Source organism: Schistocerca serialis, chromosome 5 (assembly GCF_023864345.2).
Source record: "Schistocerca serialis cubense isolate TAMUIC-IGC-003099 chromosome 5, iqSchSeri2.2, whole genome shotgun sequence".
Taxonomy (NCBI): Eukaryota; Metazoa; Arthropoda; class Insecta; order Orthoptera; family Acrididae; genus Schistocerca; species Schistocerca serialis.
Genome location: NC_064642.1, coordinates 545,574 through 562,489, shown reverse-complemented (window position 1 = coordinate 562,489; position 16,916 = coordinate 545,574). Strand labels below are relative to the sequence as shown.

Sequence of the window (16,916 nt, the reverse complement as noted above, 5' to 3'; positions counted from 1 at the left end):
AATAATTCTATAAGTGGACAACTATATTCTAGATAAGTTTAACATGATTAAATATGGATTGAATATAGATGTTTCTTTTGTCAGTCTACTCACATAGTCATCTTCGGCGTAGTGATGTTTCGCACATTTTTAAGAAACGCTACCTCGATATGCCCTATATGTGTAGCCGTAGCACTGCGGACACTGTTGTTGCACTGCACAAATTTTATACCGAACTCACATTTAACACACAACACTTTGGGGGCGTTGGAGGGTCTCTGCATCGGTGACGACGGAGGCGTGGAGGACTAGGGGGGGGCGTGGTGTGGCGGCAGCGGTGTTGGCGGCGCCGGCGGCGTCGGCGGCGGCGGCGGCAGCGGCGGCGGCGGCAGCGGCAGCGGCGGCGGCGGCGGCGGCGGCGGCGGCGGCGGAGACGTCGGAGGCGGTCGTGGCGTGTGGGGACGGAGGGCGTCCTTGAAGGCGGCGTCCAGCGCTATCTGAAGGTAGTTCTGGAACGTCTGCCTGTAGTTGTTTTTCCCCGGTGTTCCCAGGCGGTCACCCATCCAAGTACTAACCGGGCCCGATGTTGCTTAACTTCGGTGATCGGACGAGAACCGGTGTATTCAACATGGTATGGCCGTTGGCGTCCTTATACTGTAGCCGCGCCACAGAAGAAGCGTTCGCCTCTCCTCCCAACACACGCAATCGCCGCTTTCCGTGGCACATTTGACGCAAAGCATGTCTTTCCACCTCGAGGGTGGCGCGGAGTGCGCGCTCGCCTCGGCGTCTCATAGGCGACTGACGAACGAAGGTGAGACGCACAACACAGCTGCTGGATGCACCGCCTGTCATTCGTTTGGTGCGTGCGGCCTCCGACACTGGCTGGCGACGCACCTTGTTCCTGTTATTATCACCTGCCTGACACGCGCCGCGCTTCCAGATATTTGCGTAATTTGCGCGGTGCATTCTCGCCTGTCGTGTCGCCTCCCCTTCCGTCCCGACTTGTCCCGACTGCCGCTCGCTGCCGCTCGGGTCGCGGTCCATTTGACAGCACAAGCGCGAGAAACGTCTGCGGGAGGACAAATGAATCAATTTATGATTACAAATCGAATTGCGAGCTGTACGCCGCTGCAGAACGATAGGCGCTATCGTATTTCGGAGCATACCGCCCGATTCGTACTGTTTTGTCGTTTTCAAAGACTTCCTGGCAAACTTGGTTAGCACATTCTCCTTCAAACTGAGTTAGTTGCTGCAGTTTCGTTTCTTACGGCCGTTTAAAATGCTTAAGGAAGTCTCTTTGTCACAACAGAAAGGTGGTATGGAAAGAGGGCTGGCAGGAGTAGCGACTAAAAAGCGAAAAATGAACACAGCCAGAGTTCCCATGCGCTCACCCAACTGAGTACTAACGTTGTTGCTTCACTTCGGTGATCGGACGAGAACGGAAGATTTTATTTCTTCTTTTTTTTTTTTTTTTTTTTTTTTTGTTTGTTTTTTGTTTATTTACTTTGTGGAATTTAGCACAGCTACAAAACAGTAGGCCCTGACGTATTTTCAAAACTCATCTGTCGATTCGTAGTGTGTTGTTATTTCCGAGGCGTTCTAGCAATCTTCTTTCGCACATTCTTGCTCAAACTGAGTTCATTACTGCAATTTCGTATCTTACGTTTGATACAGTAGTTTCAAATGCTTGTGGAAGCATCTTTGTCAGCACCTGAAAGTTAGTATGAAAAGAGGGCTGGCAGGTGCAGCGACGTAAAAATGAAAAAATGAGATAGAGCCAACAGCACCTTTTTTTTTTTTTTTTTAAACGTAATAAACTTTTATTTACAAAATAACAAATACAGTCATGAGATTCCAAGGTATTTTCAATTTCAGTTGGTTATCGAGTCTTTTTCTTTTCTTTACTGATATGTAACTTTGTTGCAATTGTCTGTTTCATTATATTTTGTGCATTTGCAGGTAATTTACACTGTTGCACTGATTTGTAAGTCAGTGGAGCAAGAATATTTCATTTTTCAGTTTTGTTTGCGTTTTTGTTAAATTTTATGGGTTATTGATTCAAACACTTCTAAGTTCTTTACTTTAGGTCGAGTTTTTGGTCTGGTGCCATTATGTGGCTTGTAGCTATTATTAGAGATGTCTTATTGGCTAAGGCTTACATTTAAGAGACAAAGGACAATGACAAATATGTATGAAAGAATATTATATATATATAGCGAGGTGTCCACGAGATGGTGGTTGAGGGGAAGAGAGCGAGAGAGGGAGAGAGAGAGAGAAATAGAGAGACAGAGAGAGAGAGAGAGAGAGAGAGAGAGAGAGAGAGAGAGAGAGTGAGAGGGCGATACGGAACACATTTGAAACATAATTAAAGAATAATTCTATAAGTGGACAACTATATTCTAGATAAGTTTAACATGATTAAATATGGATTGAATATAGATGTTTCTTTTGTCAGTCTACTCACATAGTCATCTTCGGCGTAGTGATGTTTCGCACATTTTTAAGAAACGCTACCTCGATATGCCCTATATGTGTAGCCGTAGCACTGCGGACACTGTTGTTGCACTGCACAAATTTTATACCGAACTCACATTTAACACACAACACTTTGGGGGCGTTGGAGGGTCTCTGCATCGGTGACGACGGAGGCGTGGAGGACTAGGGGGGGGCGTGGTGTGGCGGCAGCGGTGTTGGCGGCGCCGGCGGCGTCGGCGGCGGCGGCGGCAGCGGCGGCGGCGGCAGCGGCAGCGGCGGCGGCGGCGGCGGCGGCGGCGGCGGCGGCGGCGGAGACGTCGGAGGCGGTCGTGGCGTGTGGGGACGGAGGGCGTCCTTGAAGGCGGCGTCCAGCGCTATCTGAAGGTAGTTCTGGAACGTCTGCCTGTAGTTGTTTTTCCCCGGTGTTCCCAGGCGGTCACCCATCCAAGTACTAACCGGGCCCGATGTTGCTTAACTTCGGTGATCGGACGAGAACCGGTGTATTCAACATGGTATGGCCGTTGGCGTCCTTATACTGTAGCCGCGCCACAGAAGAAGCGTTCGCCTCTCCTCCCAACACACGCAATCGCCGCTTTCCGTGGCACATTTGACGCAAAGCATGTCTTTCCACCTCGAGGGTGGCGCGGAGTGCGCGCTCGCCTCGGCGTCTCATAGGCGACTGCCGAACGAAGGTGAGACGCACAACACAGCTGCTGGATGCACCGCCTGTCATTCGTTTGGTGCGTGCGGCCTCCGACACTGGCTGGCGACGCACCTTGTTCCTGTTATTATCACCTGCCTGACACGCGCCGCGCTTCCAGATATTTGCGTAATTTGCGCGGTGCATTCTCGCCTGTCGTGTCGCCTCCCCTTCCGTCCCGACTTGTCCCGACTGCCGCTCGCTGCCGCTCGGGTCGCGGTCCATTTGACAGCACAAGCGCGAGAAACGTCTGCGGGAGGACAAATGAATCAATTTATGATTACAAATCGAATTGCGAGCTGTACGCCGCTGCAGAACGATAGGCGCTATCGTATTTCGGAGCATACCGCCCGATTCGTACTGTTTTGTCGTTTTCAAAGACTTCCTGGCAAACTTGGTTAGCACATTCTCCTTCAAACTGAGTTAGTTGCTGCAGTTTCGTTTCTTACGGCCGTTTAAAATGCTTAAGGAAGTCTCTTTGTCACAACAGAAAGGTGGTATGGAAAGAGGGCTGGCAGGAGTAGCGACTAAAAAGCGAAAAATGAACACAGCCAGAGTTCCCATGCGCTCACCCAACTGAGTACTAACGTTGTTGCTTCACTTCGGTGATCGGACGAGAACGGAAGATTTTATTTCTTCTTTTTTTTTTTTTTTTTTTTTTTTTTTTTTGTTTGTTTTTTGTTTATTTACTTTGTGGAATTTAGCACAGCTACAAAACAGTAGGCCCTGACGTATTTTCAAAACTCATCTGTCGATTCGTAGTGTGTTGTTATTTCCGAGGCGTTCTAGCAATCTTCTTTCGCACATTCTTGCTCAAACTGAGTTCATTACTGCAATTTCGTATCTTACGTTTGATACAGTAGTTTCAAATGCTTGTGGAAGCATCTTTGTCAGCACCTGAAAGTTAGTATGAAAAGAGGGCTGGCAGGTGCAGCGACGTAAAAATGAAAAAATGAGATAGAGCCAACAGCACCTTTTTTTTTTTTTTTTTAAACGTAATAAACTTTTATTTACAAAATAACAAATACAGTCATGAGATTCCAAGGTATTTTCAATTTCAGTTGGTTATCGAGTCTTTTTCTTTTCTTTACTGATATGTAACTTTGTTGCAATTGTCTGTTTCATTATATTTTGTGCATTTGCAGGTAATTTACACTGTTGCACTGATTTGTAAGTCAGTGGAGCAAGAATATTTCATTTTTCAGTTTTGTTTGCGTTTTTGTTAAATTTTATGGGTTATTGATTCAAACACTTCTAAGTTCTTTACTTTAGGTCGAGTTTTTGGTCTGGTGCCATTATGTGGCTTGTAGCTATTATTAGAGATGTCTTATTGGCTAAGGCTTACATTTAAGAGACAAAGGACAATGACAAATATGTATGAAAGAATATTATATATATATAGCGAGGTGTCCACGAGATGGTGGTTGAGGGGAAGAGAGCGAGAGAGGGAGAGAGAGAGAGAAATAGAGAGACAGAGAGAGAGAGAGAGAGAGAGAGAGAGAGAGAGAGAGTGAGAGGGCGATACGGAACACATTTGAAACATAATTAAAGAATAATTCTATAAGTGGACAACTATATTCTAGATAAGTTTAACATGATTAAATATGGATTGAATATAGATGTTTCTTTTGTCAGTCTACTCACATAGTCATCTTCGGCGTAGTGATGTTTCGCACATTTTTAAGAAACGCTACCTCGATATGCCCTATATGTGTAGCCGTAGCACTGCGGACACTGTTGTTGCACTGCACAAATTTTATACCGAACTCACATTTAACACACAACACTTTGGGGGCGTTGGAGGGTCTCTGCATCGGTGACGACGGAGGCGTGGAGGACTAGGGGGGGGCGTGGTGTGGCGGCAGCGGTGTTGGCGGCGCCGGCGGCGTCGGCGGCGGCGGCGGCAGCGGCGGCGGCGGCAGCGGCAGCGGCGGCGGCGGCGGCGGCGGCGGCGGCGGCGGAGACGTCGGAGGCGGTCGTGGCGTGTGGGGACGGAGGGCGTCCTTGAAGGCGGCGTCCAGCGCTATCTGAAGGTAGTTCTGGAACGTCTGCCTGTAGTTGTTTTTCCCCGGTGTTCCCAGGCGGTCACCCATCCAAGTACTAACCGGGCCCGATGTTGCTTAACTTCGGTGATCGGACGAGAACCGGTGTATTCAACATGGTATGGCCGTTGGCGTCCTTATACTGTAGCCGCGCCACAGAAGAAGCGTTCGCCTCTCCTCCCAACACACGCAATCGCCGCTTTCCGTGGCACATTTGACGCAAAGCATGTCTTTCCACCTCGAGGGTGGCGCGGAGTGCGCGCTCGCCTCGGCGTCTCATAGGCGACTGCCGAACGAAGGTGAGACGCACAACACAGCTGCTGGATGCACCGCCTGTCATTCGTTTGGTGCGTGCGGCCTCCGACACTGGCTGGCGACGCACCTTGTTCCTGTTATTATCACCTGCCTGACACGCGCCGCGCTTCCAGATATTTGCGTAATTTGCGCGGTGCATTCTCGCCTGTCGTGTCGCCTCCCCTTCCGTCCCGACTTGTCCCGACTGCCGCTCGCTGCCGCTCGGGTCGCGGTCCATTTGACAGCACAAGCGCGAGAAACGTCTGCGGGAGGACAAATGAATCAATTTATGATTACAAATCGAATTGCGAGCTGTACGCCGCTGCAGAACGATAGGCGCTATCGTATTTCGGAGCATACCGCCCGATTCGTACTGTTTTGTCGTTTTCAAAGACTTCCTGGCAAACTTGGTTAGCACATTCTCCTTCAAACTGAGTTAGTTGCTGCAGTTTCGTTTCTTACGGCCGTTTAAAATGCTTAAGGAAGTCTCTTTGTCACAACAGAAAGGTGGTATGGAAAGAGGGCTGGCAGGAGTAGCGACTAAAAAGCGAAAAATGAACACAGCCAGAGTTCCCATGCGCTCACCCAACTGAGTACTAACGTTGTTGCTTCACTTCGGTGATCGGACGAGAACGGAAGATTTTATTTCTTCTTTTTTTTTTTTTTTTTTTTTTTTTTTTTTTTTTTTTGTTTGTTTTTTGTTTATTTACTTTGTGGAATTTAGCACAGCTACAAAACAGTAGGCCCTGACGTATTTTCAAAACTCATCTGTCGATTCGTAGTGTGTTGTTATTTCCGAGGCGTTCTAGCAATCTTCTTTCGCACATTCTTGCTCAAACTGAGTTCATTACTGCAATTTCGTATCTTACGTTTGATACAGTAGTTTCAAATGCTTGTGGAAGCATCTTTGTCAGCACCTGAAAGTTAGTATGAAAAGAGGGCTGGCAGGTGCAGCGACGTAAAAATGAAAAAATGAGATAGAGCCAACAGCACCTTTTTTTTTTTTTTTTTAAACGTAATAAACTTTTATTTACAAAATAACAAATACAGTCATGAGATTCCAAGGTATTTTCAATTTCAGTTGGTTATCGAGTCTTTTTCTTTTCTTTACTGATATGTAACTTTGTTGCAATTGTCTGTTTCATTATATTTTGTGCATTTGCAGGTAATTTACACTGTTGCACTGATTTGTAAGTCAGTGGAGCAAGAATATTTCATTTTTCAGTTTTGTTTGCGTTTTTGTTAAATTTTATGGGTTATTGATTCAAACACTTCTAAGTTCTTTACTTTAGGTCGAGTTTTTGGTCTGGTGCCATTATGTGGCTTGTAGCTATTATTAGAGATGTCTTATTGGCTAAGGCTTACATTTAAGAGACAAAGGACAATGACAAATATGTATGAAAGAATATTATATATATATAGCGAGGTGTCCACGAGATGGTGGTTGAGGGGAAGAGAGCGAGAGAGGGAGAGAGAGAGAGAAATAGAGAGACAGAGAGAGAGAGAGAGAGAGAGAGAGAGAGAGAGAGAGAGTGAGAGGGCGATACGGAACACATTTGAAACATAATTAAAGAATAATTCTATAAGTGGACAACTATATTCTAGATAAGTTTAACATGATTAAATATGGATTGAATATAGATGTTTCTTTTGTCAGTCTACTCACATAGTCATCTTCGGCGTAGTGATGTTTCGCACATTTTTAAGAAACGCTACCTCGATATGCCCTATATGTGTAGCCGTAGCACTGCGGACACTGTTGTTGCACTGCACAAATTTTATACCGAACTCACATTTAACACACAACACTTTGGGGGCGTTGGAGGGTCTCTGCATCGGTGACGACGGAGGCGTGGAGGACTAGGGGGGGGCGTGGTGTGGCGGCAGCGGTGTTGGCGGCGCCGGCGGCGTCGGCGGCGGCGGCGGCAGCGGCGGCGGCGGCGGCGGCGGCGGCGGCGGCGGCGGCGGCGGCGGAGACGTCGGAGGCGGTCGTGGCGTGTGGGGACGGAGGGCGTCCTTGAAGGCGGCGTCCAGCGCTATCTGAAGGTAGTTCTGGAACGTCTGCCTGTAGTTGTTTTTCCCCGGTGTTCCCAGGCGGTCACCCATCCAAGTACTAACCGGGCCCGATGTTGCTTAACTTCGGTGATCGGACGAGAACCGGTGTATTCAACATGGTATGGCCGTTGGCGTCCTTATACTGTAGCCGCGCCACAGAAGAAGCGTTCGCCTCTCCTCCCAACACACGCAATCGCCGCTTTCCGTGGCACATTTGACGCAAAGCATGTCTTTCCACCTCGAGGGTGGCGCGGAGTGCGCGCTCGCCTCGGCGTCTCATAGGCGACTGCCGAACGAAGGTGAGACGCACAACACAGCTGCTGGATGCACCGCCTGTCATTCGTTTGGTGCGTGCGGCCTCCGACACTGGCTGGCGACGCACCTTGTTCCTGTTATTATCACCTGCCTGACACGCGCCGCGCTTCCAGATATTTGCGTAATTTGCGCGGTGCATTCTCGCCTGTCGTGTCGCCTCCCCTTCCGTCCCGACTTGTCCCGACTGCCGCTCGCTGCCGCTCGGGTCGCGGTCCATTTGACAGCACAAGCGCGAGAAACGTCTGCGGGAGGACAAATGAATCAATTTATGATTACAAATCGAATTGCGAGCTGTACGCCGCTGCAGAACGATAGGCGCTATCGTATTTCGGAGCATACCGCCCGATTCGTACTGTTTTGTCGTTTTCAAAGACTTCCTGGCAAACTTGGTTAGCACATTCTCCTTCAAACTGAGTTAGTTGCTGCAGTTTCGTTTCTTACGGCCGTTTAAAATGCTTAAGGAAGTCTCTTTGTCACAACAGAAAGGTGGTATGGAAAGAGGGCTGGCAGGAGTAGCGACTAAAAAGCGAAAAATGAACACAGCCAGAGTTCCCATGCGCTCACCCAACTGAGTACTAACGTTGTTGCTTCACTTCGGTGATCGGACGAGAACGGAAGATTTTATTTCTTCTTTTTTTTTTTTTTTTTTTTTTTTTTGTTTGTTTTTTGTTTATTTACTTTGTGGAATTTAGCACAGCTACAAAACAGTAGGCCCTGACGTATTTTCAAAACTCATCTGTCGATTCGTAGTGTGTTGTTATTTCCGAGGCGTTCTAGCAATCTTCTTTCGCACATTCTTGCTCAAACTGAGTTCATTACTGCAATTTCGTATCTTACGTTTGATACAGTAGTTTCAAATGCTTGTGGAAGCATCTTTGTCAGCACCTGAAAGTTAGTATGAAAAGAGGGCTGGCAGGTGCAGCGACGTAAAAATGAAAAAATGAGATAGAGCCAACAGCACCTTTTTTTTTTTTTTTTTAAACGTAATAAACTTTTATTTACAAAATAACAAATACAGTCATGAGATTCCAAGGTATTTTCAATTTCAGTTGGTTATCGAGTCTTTTTCTTTTCTTTACTGATATGTAACTTTGTTGCAATTGTCTGTTTCATTATATTTTGTGCATTTGCAGGTAATTTACACTGTTGCACTGATTTGTAAGTCAGTGGAGCAAGAATATTTCATTTTTCAGTTTTGTTTGCGTTTTTGTTAAATTTTATGGGTTATTGATTCAAACACTTCTAAGTTCTTTACTTTAGGTCGAGTTTTTGGTCTGGTGCCATTATGTGGCTTGTAGCTATTATTAGAGATGTCTTATTGGCTAAGGCTTACATTTAAGAGACAAAGGACAATGACAAATATGTATGAAAGAATATTATATATATATATAGCGAGGTGTCCACGAGATGGTGGTTGAGGGGAAGAGAGCGAGAGAGGGAGAGAGAGAGAAATAGAGAGACAGAGAGAGAGAGAGAGAGAGAGAGAGAGAGAGAGAGAGAGAGGGCGATACGGAACACATTTGAAACATAATTAAAGAATAATTCTATAAGTGGACAACTATATTCTAGATAAGTTTAACATGATTAAATATGGATTGAATATAGATGTTTCTTTTGTTAGTCTACTCACATAGTCATCTTCGGCGTAGTGATGTTTCGCACATTTTTAAGAACGCTACCTGGATATGCCCTATATGTGTAGCCGTAGCACTGCGGACACTGTTGTTGCACTGCACAAATTTTATACCGAACTCACATTTAACACACAACACTTTGGGGGCGTTGGAGGGTCTCTGCATCGGTGACGACGGAGGCGTGGAGGACTAGGGGGGGGCGTGGTGTGGCGGCAGCGGTGTTGGCGGCGCCGGCGGCGTCGGCGGCGGCGGCGGCAGCGGCGGCGGCGGCAGCGGCAGCGGCGGCGGCGGCGGCGGCGGCGGCGGCGGCGGAGACGTCGGAGGCGGTCGTGGCGTGTGGGGACGGAGGGCGTCCTTGAAGGCGGCGTCCAGCGCTATCTGAAGGTAGTTCTGGAACGTCTGCCTGTAGTTGTTTTGCCGCTTGGCTCGCTTGTGTTCCTCCCAGAGATCGGTGAGGAACTGCACTCCGTCCGTTTGTTTTTTTGCGATTATGGCGTGCGCTGTCATCGCGAACGTCCACATGGTCGCGACGCGTTTGGGACGTGGGAAACATTTTGCAGCCGGGATCGTGAGGGCTGTGGCTTCTATAGTTCGGTGATCCGCCCTGTTCATGAGCGCCACCATTTTCCTGCACGTCTCCCATATCGCCTGACTTGTCGGACATGTGAAGCGGTGTTCCACGGTGTCGATCTCGTTGCACACTTCGCAGTGCGGCGACTCGCGCATGCCAATGCGCGCTAGGCGCTCGTTCGTCGGTATCTTGTTGTGTACGACTTTGTACCACGTGTCTCTAGCTTCCGGGGGTATGGCTTTCTCAGAGAGATTCTTCCAGACTTGTGGCCAGTCGTGGTCTGGAAGATTCGTCTCTGTTCTGCTTCTTCCTTGTTTGCCTCTCAGTGCACGATAGATTTTCGCTGCAGTTCTCATCTCTTTCACTGCTAGCGTGGATGAGATGTAGCTACTGTCCATTACTATCTGCTTCAAGTAGCGCATCTTGTAGGGTATTCTACTGACATCTACCGGCGCTTCCCCGGAATCGGGTCTGTGTTCTTTCAGTAGAGACGACGTGGTACAGTCTACACTTCTGTCCTCCATTTGTAGAGCTCGGTGGAGCAACAGTGCCGCGCATTTTCTCGTGACATCTATCAGGCCCAGCCCCCCTTCTTCTCTAGGGAGGGTGCTGGTGGCTTGCGACACTTTGAGAATTTCCCGCCTCCACAGCAGGTAGTATACAGCGCTTCCTATAGACTTCCCTATTTCTGTTGGTACGTTCATGACTTGTGCCATGTACCAAGCCTTCGCCAGGATCGTTTCGTTGATCAGCTGTGCTTTCTGATCCAACGTCAGGTTTCTGTTGGCGTGTGTCCTGACGAGTCCTCTCGTGGTGTTCAGGATGTTCCGCCAGTTCTCTGCGGCCATTTTGAGTGGGCAGGCCTGCAGCTGAACACCTAGAACTTTATATTTGTCGGTCACCTGGTACCATGGTCTGGCCTCTCTCAGTTTCCCGTTCCCTATCGGGACGAGCACGGTTTTTTTGGGGTTGGTTTTGGCCCCAGATGCCTTCCCAAAAGACTCTATTATTGGGAGGACTTTGTCGATGTCCTCTTTACCGTCCACGAAAATGCTCAAGTCATCGGCATATGCCATACATGTCACGTTTATATCGTTCAGCTTGTAGCCGTTGACGGTGGCAGCGAGTTTCCTGAGGACTGGGTCGAGGGCTACTGTGAATAGTGCCATCGACAGTGGGCACCCTTGCCTCACAGATTTCCCCAGTTTTATCGGCGTAGATGTCCAGCCGTTTACAGTAACTCTTGACGTGGCATTTGTTAACATGTTTTTGATGACTTGAGCGAATTCGGAGCCAAAACCTAGTCTTGCCAAGGTCTTCAGCAGGTACCGGTGACCGATCCTGTCGAAGGCCTTTTGGAAGTCTACAGAGATGATCGCTGCAGTCGCTCTGTTGGATGCGGCGTGGGCTATAACGTCTCTGTACGTGCAGACGGCGTCGAAAATGTTTCTGCCTAACACTGCACATGTCTGCCATGGGCTGATTGCTTTTTTGAGGGCGAGCTTCATATTTTCCGCGACGCATTTCGCTACGAGCTTGTAGTCCGCATTTAGGAGGGTAATTGGGCGGAAGTCTGTTAACGTTTTTGGCGCCTTATTTTTCGGTACCAGAGTGATGGTCCCTTCCAGGAACGGAGGTGGTATCTCCTTCCCGTCCAGAATTTCGTTCACAATTTCTGTTATTATTCCACCTACTTTGTCCCAGCAGGTGGCGTAGAATTCTGACGGTAATCCGTCCGCTCCTGGGGCTTTGCCGTTGGCGCAGGTTTTGAGGACGGCTCTCACTTCATCCTCTGACACAGCTTCCGTCAGCAAAGCGCGATCGGTGTCGTTCAGCCGTCTGCGCGTTCCTTGTAGTAGTTTTGCTGTTTCTGCGTCGTCTGGTTCCTCTGCCTTGAAGAGATCAGAGAAGTGGTCTTCTACGTGACGCATCATGTCCCTCCTAGTTGTTATTTTGCGGCCAGCTGCGTCGCTAAGCTCTCTTACAGCTCTGTTTTGTGCCCTCTCCCTCTCTCTATGCAGGTGGTGCAGTGTGGCAGGTTCGTCTTCAGTGGCGCCGTGTGTCTGACTGCGGACGACGACGCCTTTCATCTGTTGACGCCTGATATTCAGTAGTCGCGCCTTTATTCCTCTCACTCGCGTGAGAAGCAGGTCGTCGTCTGGAGGACAGTTGAGCGCGTCCTTCAGACACTGCGTGTAAAAGTCTGCCGTGCTCTTCCTCCAGAAAGCCTTTTCCGCACTGTGCCTTATCAGCGTCTTCCTTATGTGTGGTTTTCCAGATGCGACCCACCATTGTGTGGTGGACGGATATTGTCGTCGCGTCTGTAAACTTTCTTCTAGTGTGAGCGCTATCTCCTGCTGTAGTTTGGCGTCACTTGATGTTCCGTGTTAAGTTTCCACGCTGATCTTCCTCCTGATATTTTATTCGTTGGCAGCTGGAGCTTGCAAATGTAGGCACAGTGGTCGGAGAAGATCACAGGGCAGACTTCCACACGTGACACAGAGGTGGCCAACTCTCTGGTCACATAAATCCTGTCAAGCCTGCTTCTTCCGCGGTTGTGGAAGTACGTGAATTCCGTTGTGTTGGGATATAATAGACGCCAAGAATCACGTAGATTCAGTTTTCTTAGCAGTTCCTGCAGCTCCATGCACAGATTAGGTACCGGGACTTGATCTTCCGGAGCAGACACGCAGTTGAAATCGCCTCCCAGCACAACATTGCTGTTGTTGCGTGGAAGGAGTGCACAAATATCTTCATTGAAGAACTGGCTTCTGGCCCTCTTGTTTTCTGTGCCTGACGGCGCATAGATGTTGACAAAGTACGTCCCAGCTATTTTGATTGCTATTCCACGGCCGTCAGTCAGGGTCATGATGTCCTCTGTGTCGATACCATTCCTCACCATTACAGCAGTGCCAGTTCTCGTTTCTGCGTCAATGTTCGTGAAGACGTCGAATCCCGGTACTTGTTCCAAGTCGGTGGTGACGACTTCTTGTAATATCGCTACATCGGCAGCTCGGTGCTGCAGGAACTCCGTGAGGGCGTCTATCTTCACAACCGAATTCATTTTATTGACATTGCACGTGATGACGTTATAGCCAGAGCGTTCCTGCATTTAAGCGCTATGTGGAGGCGGGGGTTGAACTTGCTGTGGGCGGTCCGGCCGTAGGACTAGGTCCTCCGGTTCGGTGGTTTGTTTTCGCGCGTTTTCGGGCGAGATGTCCGACGCTTCCCCGTCGGAGGTCTCCATCCTCTCGTCGTTTGAGCTGCTGCTGCGGCTTCGCCGCCTGTTGCGCCGCCTTTTGGCTTTGGACGCCGGTTGCGGCTGCTCGTTACACTCCTTCGGTTCGTCGTCGGACTCCTTCAAGATGCGGGCGAGTTTGGTCACCTGCTTCTTGATGGCGATCTCGCGCGCCTCGGTGTACGAGGTGGGCGTGGACTCTGCGCTGGGCCCGGCCAGCTGGCTGCCGTGAATGACAGCCTCAGCTGACGGCTGGGCGGGCGCGGCGGCGCGCGTGACCTTCACCCGCCGGGCGGCGGGGGAGGGGGCGGCCGCCGGCTCGGCCTCCATTGTGGTCTCGTTGTCCGAGTCGGAGCTCAGGTGCCGCTTCTCCCCTGCGCTGACCGCGGCGGCCGCCGCTGGGGCCGGTGTTGCCGGCTGGGCGGCCTCGGCTGGCGCGGCAGGCGCCGCTGCTTCCGCTACGGCAGGCTCGTCGTTGGCGCGCGGGCTCTGGCCCGACAAAATTCCGGCGTAACTTGCCGCCTGCTCCGCTGCGTTGTCCGCGTTTTCGCGCGGCAGCTGAGCCACCCTCTTATTTTTGGGGCAGCTGCTCCTCATGTGTTCAGTCGAACTGCAGATGGAGCACGTCGGTGGTTGTCCGCTATATTGGACAACACCTCTGTGTCCTCCTATTACAATAAACGACGGCACGTGTTTTCGTAGGACCATCCTGACGGACCTAACACCAGAGTCCACTTTATACCGGTGCCCGGTACCCCAGAAGTCTCTCGTTACAGAGAGAACCTCACCGTACAGCTTGAAGTAACGTGCAACTTCCTCATTTGGCACCTCGAAGGGAAGGTTATACACCTTTATGTTCCTCACGCCGTGTCCGGCGTACGTTATTTTTACATCGCTGACGCGGCCATCTCTGTGTTTAAATTTTCTCACACCACCGCTTACGTTTACAAGCGTCTCGCATCTCACGTCCGTTTTCAATTTCAGAAAGAGGCTAAGCAGCGTGAAATCTAGCTGCAACCCCTCTAATTCGTCCTCCTGAATTTTAAGTTCGTGAAACATCCACTCCTCTATATCGAAGGAGGACGGCCGTTCGTGTTCACGATCAAACGCGCACTGAATCGTCGTACTTGAGCGATTAAACGTTGTCATTTTTCCGTGGAGCACTCACCAAATCGTTGAAACACGATCGCCTACGGCGAGACGGCTACGGCTGGCGCGGCGCGGGAGCCGGCAGGCGGCGGGCGCGGGCGCGGCGCGGTGGGATGCCGGGCAGGGACGGCTCGGCGGCCGGTAATCCTCGACTACCTGGGACGCACAATAGCGAGCGGCACCCGGTGTTCCCAGGCGGTCACCCATCCAAGTACTAACCGGGCCCGATGTTGCTTAACTTCGGTGATCGGACGAGAACCGGTGTATTCAACATGGTATGGCCGTTGGCGTCCTTATACTGTAGCCGCGCCACAGAAGAAGCGTTCGCCTCTCCTCCCAACACACGCAATCGCCGCTTTCCGTGGCACATTTGACGCAAAGCATGTCTTTCCACCTCGAGGGTGGCGCGGAGTGCGCGCTCGCCTCGGCGTCTCATAGGCGACTGCCGAACGAAGGTGAGACGCACAACACAGCTGCTGGATGCACCGCCTGTCATTCGTTTGGTGCGTGCGGCCTCCGACACTGGCTGGCGACGCACCTTGTTCCTGTTATTATCCGGCGCGGGGCTTGCGCGCGGCCGGGCCGCGGGGGGACTGCGCGCGGTGTCCTGCTGGACCGACGGAAGCTTTCTCACCTGCCTGACACGCGCCGCGCTTCCAGATATTTGCGTAATTTGCGCGGTGCATTCTCGCCTGTCGTGTCGCCTCCCCTTCCGTCCCGACTTGTCCCGACTGCCGCTCGCTGCCGCTCGGGTCGCGGTCCATTTGACAGCACAAGCGCGAGAAACGTCTGCGGGAGGACAAATGAATCAATTTATGATTACAAATCGAATTGCGAGCTGTACGCCGCTGCAGAACGATAGGCGCTATCGTATTTCGGAGCATACCGCCCGATTCGTACTGTTTTGTCGTTTTCAAAGACTTCCTGGCAAACTTGGTTAGCACATTCTCCTTCAAACTGAGTTAGTTGCTGCAGTTTCGTTTCTTACGGCCGTTTAAAATGCTTAAGGAAGTCTCTTTGTCACAACAGAAAGGTGGTATGGAAAGAGGGCTGGCAGGAGTAGCGACTAAAAAGCGAAAAATGAACACAGCCAGAGTTCCCATGCGCTCACCCAACTGAGTACTAACGTTGTTGCTTCACTTCGGTGATCGGACGAGAACGGAAGATTTTATTTCTTCTTTTTTTTTTTTTTTTTTTTTTTTTTTTGTTTGTTTTTTGTTTATTTACTTTGTGGAATTTAGCACAGCTACAAAACAGTAGGCCCTGACGTATTTTCAAAACTCATCTGTCGATTCGTAGTGTGTTGTTATTTCCGAGGCGTTCTAGCAATCTTCTTTCGCACATTCTTGCTCAAACTGAGTTCATTACTGCAATTTCGTATCTTACGTTTGATACAGTAGTTTCAAATGCTTGTGGAAGCATCTTTGTCAGCACCTGAAAGTTAGTATGAAAAGAGGGCTGGCAGGTGCAGCGACGTAAAAATGAAAAAAGCACCCGGTGTTCCCAGGCGGTCACCCATCCAAGTACTAACCGGGCCCGATGTTGCTTAACTTCGGTGATCGGACGAGAACCGGTGTATTCAACATGGTATGGCCGTTGGCGTCCTTATACTGTAGCCGCGCCACAGAAGAAGCGTTCGCCTCTCCTCCCAACACACGCAATCGCCGCTTTCCGTGGCACATTTGACGCAAAGCATGTCTTTCCACCTCGAGGGTGGCGCGGAGTGCGCGCTCGCCTCGGCGTCTCATAGGCGACTGCCGAACGAAGGTGAGACGCACAACACAGCTGCTGGATGCACCGCCTGTCATTCGTTTGGTGCGTGCGGCCTCCGACACTGGCTGGCGACGCACCTTGTTCCTGTTATTATCCGGCGCGGGGCTTGCGCGCGGCCGGGCCGCGGGGGGACTGCGCGCGGTGTCCTGCTGGACCGACGGAAGCTTTCTCACCTGCCTGACACGCGCCGCGCTTCCAGATATTTGCGTAATTTGCGCGGTGCATTCTCGCCTGTCGTGTCGCCTCCCCTTCCGTCCCGACTTGTCCCGACTGCCGCTCGCTGCCGCTCGGGTCGCGGTCCATTTGACAGCACAAGCGCGAGAAACGTCTGCGGGAGGACAAATGAATCAATTTATGATTACAAATCGAATTGCGAGCTGTACGCCGCTGCAGAACGATAGGCGCTATCGTATTTCGGAGCATACCGCCCGATTCGTACTGTTTTGTCGTTTTCAAAGACTTCCTGGCAAACTTGGTTAGCACATTCTCCTTCAAACTGAGTTAGTTGCTGCAGTTTCGTTTCTTACGGCCGTTTAAAATGCTTAAGGAAGTCTCTTTGTCACAACAGAAAGGTGGTATGGAAAGAGGGCTGGCAGGAGTAGCGACTAAAAAGCGAAAAATGAACACAGCCAGAGTTCCCATGCGCTCACCCAACTGAGTACTAACGTTGTTGCTTCACTTCGGTGATCGG

General features: G+C 50.2%; 1 protein-coding gene, 2 non-coding genes and 4 pseudogenes across 3 annotated transcripts; all 7 read right to left on the bottom strand.

The window, feature by feature from the left end:
- Positions 1-515: 515 nt before the first annotated feature.
- On the bottom strand, positions 516-615 carry LOC126482517 (5S ribosomal RNA; annotated as a pseudogene).
- A 2,256-nt stretch (positions 616-2,871) lies between these two features.
- On the bottom strand, positions 2,872-2,971 carry LOC126482516 (5S ribosomal RNA; annotated as a pseudogene).
- A 2,249-nt stretch (positions 2,972-5,220) lies between these two features.
- Positions 5,221-5,320, bottom strand: LOC126482514 (5S ribosomal RNA; annotated as a pseudogene).
- A 2,249-nt stretch (positions 5,321-7,569) lies between these two features.
- On the bottom strand, positions 7,570-7,669 carry LOC126482513 (5S ribosomal RNA; annotated as a pseudogene).
- A 5,508-nt stretch (positions 7,670-13,177) lies between these two features.
- Positions 13,178-13,900, bottom strand: LOC126481105 (transcriptional regulatory protein AlgP-like). The gene has a single exon (XM_050104624.1). It carries the CDS (start codon positions 13,898-13,900, stop codon positions 13,178-13,180), a length of 723 nt encoding a protein of 240 aa, XP_049960581.1.
- A 722-nt stretch (positions 13,901-14,622) lies between these two features.
- Positions 14,623-14,741, bottom strand: LOC126482663 (5S ribosomal RNA). Its single transcript, XR_007587681.1, has one exon. It is a non-coding gene; the product is annotated as a 5S ribosomal RNA (ribosomal RNA).
- Positions 14,742-15,934: 1,193 nt separating this feature from the next.
- On the bottom strand, positions 15,935-16,053 carry LOC126482500 (5S ribosomal RNA). The gene has a single exon (XR_007587659.1). It is a non-coding gene; the product is annotated as a 5S ribosomal RNA (ribosomal RNA).
- Between the last annotated feature and the right edge of the window lie 863 nt (positions 16,054-16,916).